Source organism: Plasmodium cynomolgi, chromosome 4 (genome assembly GCF_000321355.1).
Source record: "Plasmodium cynomolgi strain B DNA, chromosome 4, whole genome shotgun sequence".
NCBI classification, from domain to species: Eukaryota; Apicomplexa; class Aconoidasida; order Haemosporida; family Plasmodiidae; genus Plasmodium; species Plasmodium cynomolgi.
Genome location: NC_020408.1, coordinates 428,583 through 433,067, shown reverse-complemented (window position 1 = coordinate 433,067; position 4,485 = coordinate 428,583). Strand labels below are relative to the sequence as shown.

The following is a 4,485-nucleotide window of genomic DNA, read 5'->3' as shown; positions in this document are numbered from 1 at the left end:
CCAACCCACTGGCTACTTGCCATCCTCTCTACTGGTTGATGTACTCATTGCAGTCGATCTTGTTGGGCATTTCCGAAATGGCAACTTCAAACCTGGTCTGGACCTCATTCAAAGCTAAAGTATCCTCTTGAGAAGAAACGAACGTAACGGCGAGTCCCTTGGTACCAAATCGACCAGCTCGACCGACTCTGTGGAGATAAGAATCTGAATTTTCAGGCATGTCATAGTTAATGACAATGTTTACTCGCTCTATGTCAATACCTCTGCCAAACAAATCTGTGGAGACTAATATTCGATTTTCAAACTTTTTAAACTTATCGTATCGTTCAATTCTCTCCTGTTGGTCAAGGCCACCATGGATGGCAATGGAAGGGAAGTTGCATTCGGTCAGTAATTTATCCAAGGTGATAGCCCTAGTGACAGATTTTACAAAAATAATAACTTGGTTAAATTCTAAGGCGTCCAAAATTTCAATTAGCTTTCTCGTTTTGTCCTTTTCTTGTAACTTCACATAGTGTTGTAGCAATCCGTGCAACTTCAACTTAGCTTCATCATCAATAAAAATCTCCACAGGATTTTGTAAAAATTTTTTGCACACATCTCTCATTTCTTTTGCCATGGTGGCTGAAAAAAACATCACCTGTTTCTTTAAAGGAGTGGAAATAAAAATCTTCTGCACGTCACTTCTCATGTCCAATTTTTCCAAACATTTATCACACTCATCCAAAACAAAATGTTGGATTTTTTCTGTTAATAAATATTTTTCTCTTATGAGTGCCAGGATACGTCCTGGGGTTCCTATAATGATATGGGGGACGCTTTCCTCCTTGAACATTTTTATGTGCTTGCTCATTGCGATTCCTCCATAAACGACTTCACATCGGACCCCTTTTAGATATTTACTAAATCGATCGAATTCGTTTTTGATTTGGTAGGCTAACTCTCGTGTGTGTGCCAGTCCGAGGCATCTGACGAATTTATTTTTGGGTGCTCCATTGCCGTTGGTTAGGTCTCCTCCGATGTTGTTGCTCGTGGTGTTGTTCATTTCCTTCTCTTCCTTTATATCCTTTCCGTCGTTCGTCTCCAGCTGCTGCAGGATGGACAGCACAAACACGGCCGTTTTACCCATTCCACTCTTCGCCTGGCAGAGGATGTCCGTGCCTGTGGGGGGGAGGGGGGAGAGGCAATGTGGGGGAGTGCTTACGTGATATATGCTTAGGTGACATGTGCCTAGGCGATAATGCTAAGGTGGCATGTGCTTAGGCGATAATGCTAAGGCGACATGTGCTTAGGCGATAATGCTAAAGTGGCATGTGCTTAGGCGATAATGCTAAGGCGACATGTGCTTAGGCGACAATTGCACCCTTGGCTGACGCACGAGACTCTCCTTGCTGCTAAGAATTACCCGTGATGGCCGCGGGGATGGTCTCCTGCTGCACCTCCGAGGGGTGCTCGAAGCCGCTCTCGCTTATGGCCCTAAGCAACTCTGGCTTCAAAAAAAAATCCTTAAACCCTCCCGTGTGCACCGTGGCATAGCTGCCTCGCATGGCCCCATTTTCATTCACCCCCTTGCTGTTGTTGTTTAAAAGACTACTGTCCAAATTGCCCTTAACGTCCTTAGCATCTAATATGTTTTCATCGTCTTCGTAGTCCACGAGTTCGTCCTGCACGCTGTGGTCCATGGTGGCCATCGTGTTGTTTGTCAGTGGAGTTACCGAGCTGGAACTTCGCGGGGCAACCGACGTATGTAGAGAACTGCACAACGGGAGGGATGCGAGTGAGAGTGCGGTGGGGAGGGGAGGGGATTTCCGCAAGGAGAAACAAGAGTTCAAAAAAGGGGGTAGCAAAAATGGAGGGACTTTTGGGGAGGGGGAAAATCCGTATGGCGAATGGCTTTTTACCAATTCGCTTACGCAAATATGCCTTTAAAGAGCTGGTTCCTCACAATCTGCAAAAAACGGATGGCACGTGCCCTCTATATATAACATATAAATATGAATTTAAACTTTTTTTTTTTTTTTTTTTTTTTTTCCTTTTGTTTTGTAGCTTTGCAAAACGGCTGTTTGTTTGAATCACTCATTCATTTTCTTCGTGACTGCCTGCGATTGGTATATAATTATATATATCTCCTGCTGGCCTTGTAAATAGCTTAACATACTTTTTGTTCAAGGGTGAATTTGGCTAATTGTTCGCTTGCTTTTGTTCCTTTTGTTTTGTACGTTTTCGTTTTTAATTTCGTAATTTGGGTTTCGTTGTTTTGGCTTCGCCCTTTTGGGTTTCGCTTTTTTGGTTTACGTTTTCCGCTTGACTATTCGCCTGGTACGGTCGTTTGTTCACTCGGCCGGCCTGCCGTTTCGTTTTTTTTTTTTTTTTTCCGTTTCTTTTTATTGCCTTTTTTATTCCCCCGTTTAGCTTTTCCCCTTCTGCAAGTGTTGGTTAACTTTGGTTATGTTGGCCATTTCGCATTTTTTACATTTTACGTTTTATTTTATTTTTTTTTTTCTCCGGAGGTGAAGAAAAAGAGCCTACTTCTCCGCCTCGGGCTAGTATGCATTCACCAGGGGGGGGAGGGGAAAAAAAACGCACAGCATATGTATATGTATATATATTATATATATATGCATATCAACATATATAGCATGTGCTATATACCTTTACCTATGGGGGGGTATGTCGCTAGCCGCCCCCAGCGCACGGAGATTCGACCGTATGCACGTATTCCAGCAGGCGCATACAGAGGGGTGGAGGCGTATGCTTCATGTGCCAGCGCAGGGGGAAAAAAAGAGCGGGAACATTTTAAGAAAAATTACCCCAAATTAACTGTAATTACCCCAAATTAACGCTAATTACCCCAAATTAACGCTAATTACCCCCAATTAACCCTAATTAGCCCCAATTGCTCCAAATTAACCCTAATTAGCCCCAATTGCCCAAAAGTGCAACCCCGCGATTCCCATTTTTGCGAGCCCTCGTTGGAAATAATTATTTACGTGCACGTGGGTACTTCTCTGCGTGGCTACTCGCGCGAAGTTGAGGAGCGCAAGGATGCACAGCTACGTATGGCAGTTTATCGTAGTTTCCCACTTGTGCAATCGAGTGAGGGAAGGAAAGTCCCCCCACCTCGGGGAAAAATATGCTCGGTGCGAGATCCACCTGTTGTGACCACTACCCCTCTCATGAGTCATCCCCACGGTGGAAAAGGTGTGGGGGGATTCTTATATGTAACTACTTTGGGTTAGCCACACCGAGTGAGATAGCCCCGTGTAACTTCCCACAAGGAACTCCTTATCGCAGTTTTCTACAGAATGGTGAATAACTCCCCCTCGTTGAAATTGGATTTTTTTTTTATTTTTTTCTCCATCTAAGTGTACCCACCTGGAGGACAAATGGAGAAAAAACACAACGTTGTGCTTGCCCCCTTTAGACAAATGCGTCCGTGACTAGCCTTTATGAGCAACCTTGCTGATGTAAATGCGGATCGGAGGGGCCCACCAACTGGGGGGGAAGTCCCAGAAGTGGAAAATATTCTGCTACATATATGGATTTAAAACACATGCGATACGTCACCATCTGTATGCAAACACGCTGGGAGGACGTACATATGTTAGCAACTCATGTCTGGGAAATGCTCACTCGGAGGGAACCACGACATAACGATGTGATAACGTGGAAGAGAATTCCCCGATTGGCAACAATTTTTTTTTTTTTGCTCTCCCCCTGGAGTGAATACAGAAGACGTCCTTGTGGTAAAATTCCACCCCCATACAGCGTAGGCGAATAGGTCAGTCATCCGTGTGTAAATCCAATCGTAACTGCAATTTTTGCGTGACGGAAGGTGGGTAGGCGGGGAAAAAACAAAGTCGCGCTTCTTCCCCTCCATCGGTACAGATACCACCACCTACACATGAGCATCTCGAAAGGTTATGTGAAATAATGTTTGACCAAAAATGTGACCGTGACCACTCTCCTCCGTTGCTACGCGAACGGGAAAGAGGAGGATTTCTTTTCCCCTCGGTCAGATGTTACATTACATAAATATCAAAAGGGTGTCCCTTCTAATTTTACTTCACCCCTTTTGCGTGCCAGTACTTACCGAATGGGCACATACATTTTGACATGCATTTTGACATACATTTTGACATACCTTTTGACATGCATTTTGACATACCGTTTGACATACGTTCTGACATACCGTTTGACATACATTTTTGGACGGCACTGGGTTGCTTTACTTGGTGAGATATATTATACGCCCCCTCCCCCTGAGCAGCAGCTGGGAGGAAAGGCGCAATTGGGGCGGCCCTAAAAAGCATAGGCAGCATGGTAAATGGGAGCGGGATGCAAACCGCGCCGTAAGACAACCCTACCCAACTTCGCTTCAACCAAGGGGTAGAAAAATCATCAGATCGGGAGATAAAAATGCACAAGAAAAAAAAAAAAGGTCTACTTGTATGTACAGTCCCCGCCAGCTAGCTAACTATGCGC

The 4,485-nt window shown here is 44.6% G+C and overlaps 1 protein-coding gene across 1 annotated transcript; it reads right to left on the bottom strand.

Annotated features, from left to right (window-relative positions):
• Positions 1 to 28: 28 nt before the first annotated feature.
• On the bottom strand, positions 29 to 1,691 carry PCYB_042010 (eIF-4A-like DEAD family RNA helicase; the record flags this gene model as incomplete). Its single annotated transcript, XM_004225352.1, has 2 exons — positions 29 to 1,161; positions 1,406 to 1,691. The coding sequence occupies 2 exons, from the start codon at positions 1,689 to 1,691 to the stop codon at positions 29 to 31; spliced, it is 1,419 nt and encodes a 472-aa protein (XP_004225400.1).
• Positions 1,692 to 4,485: the final 2,794 nt, after the last annotated feature.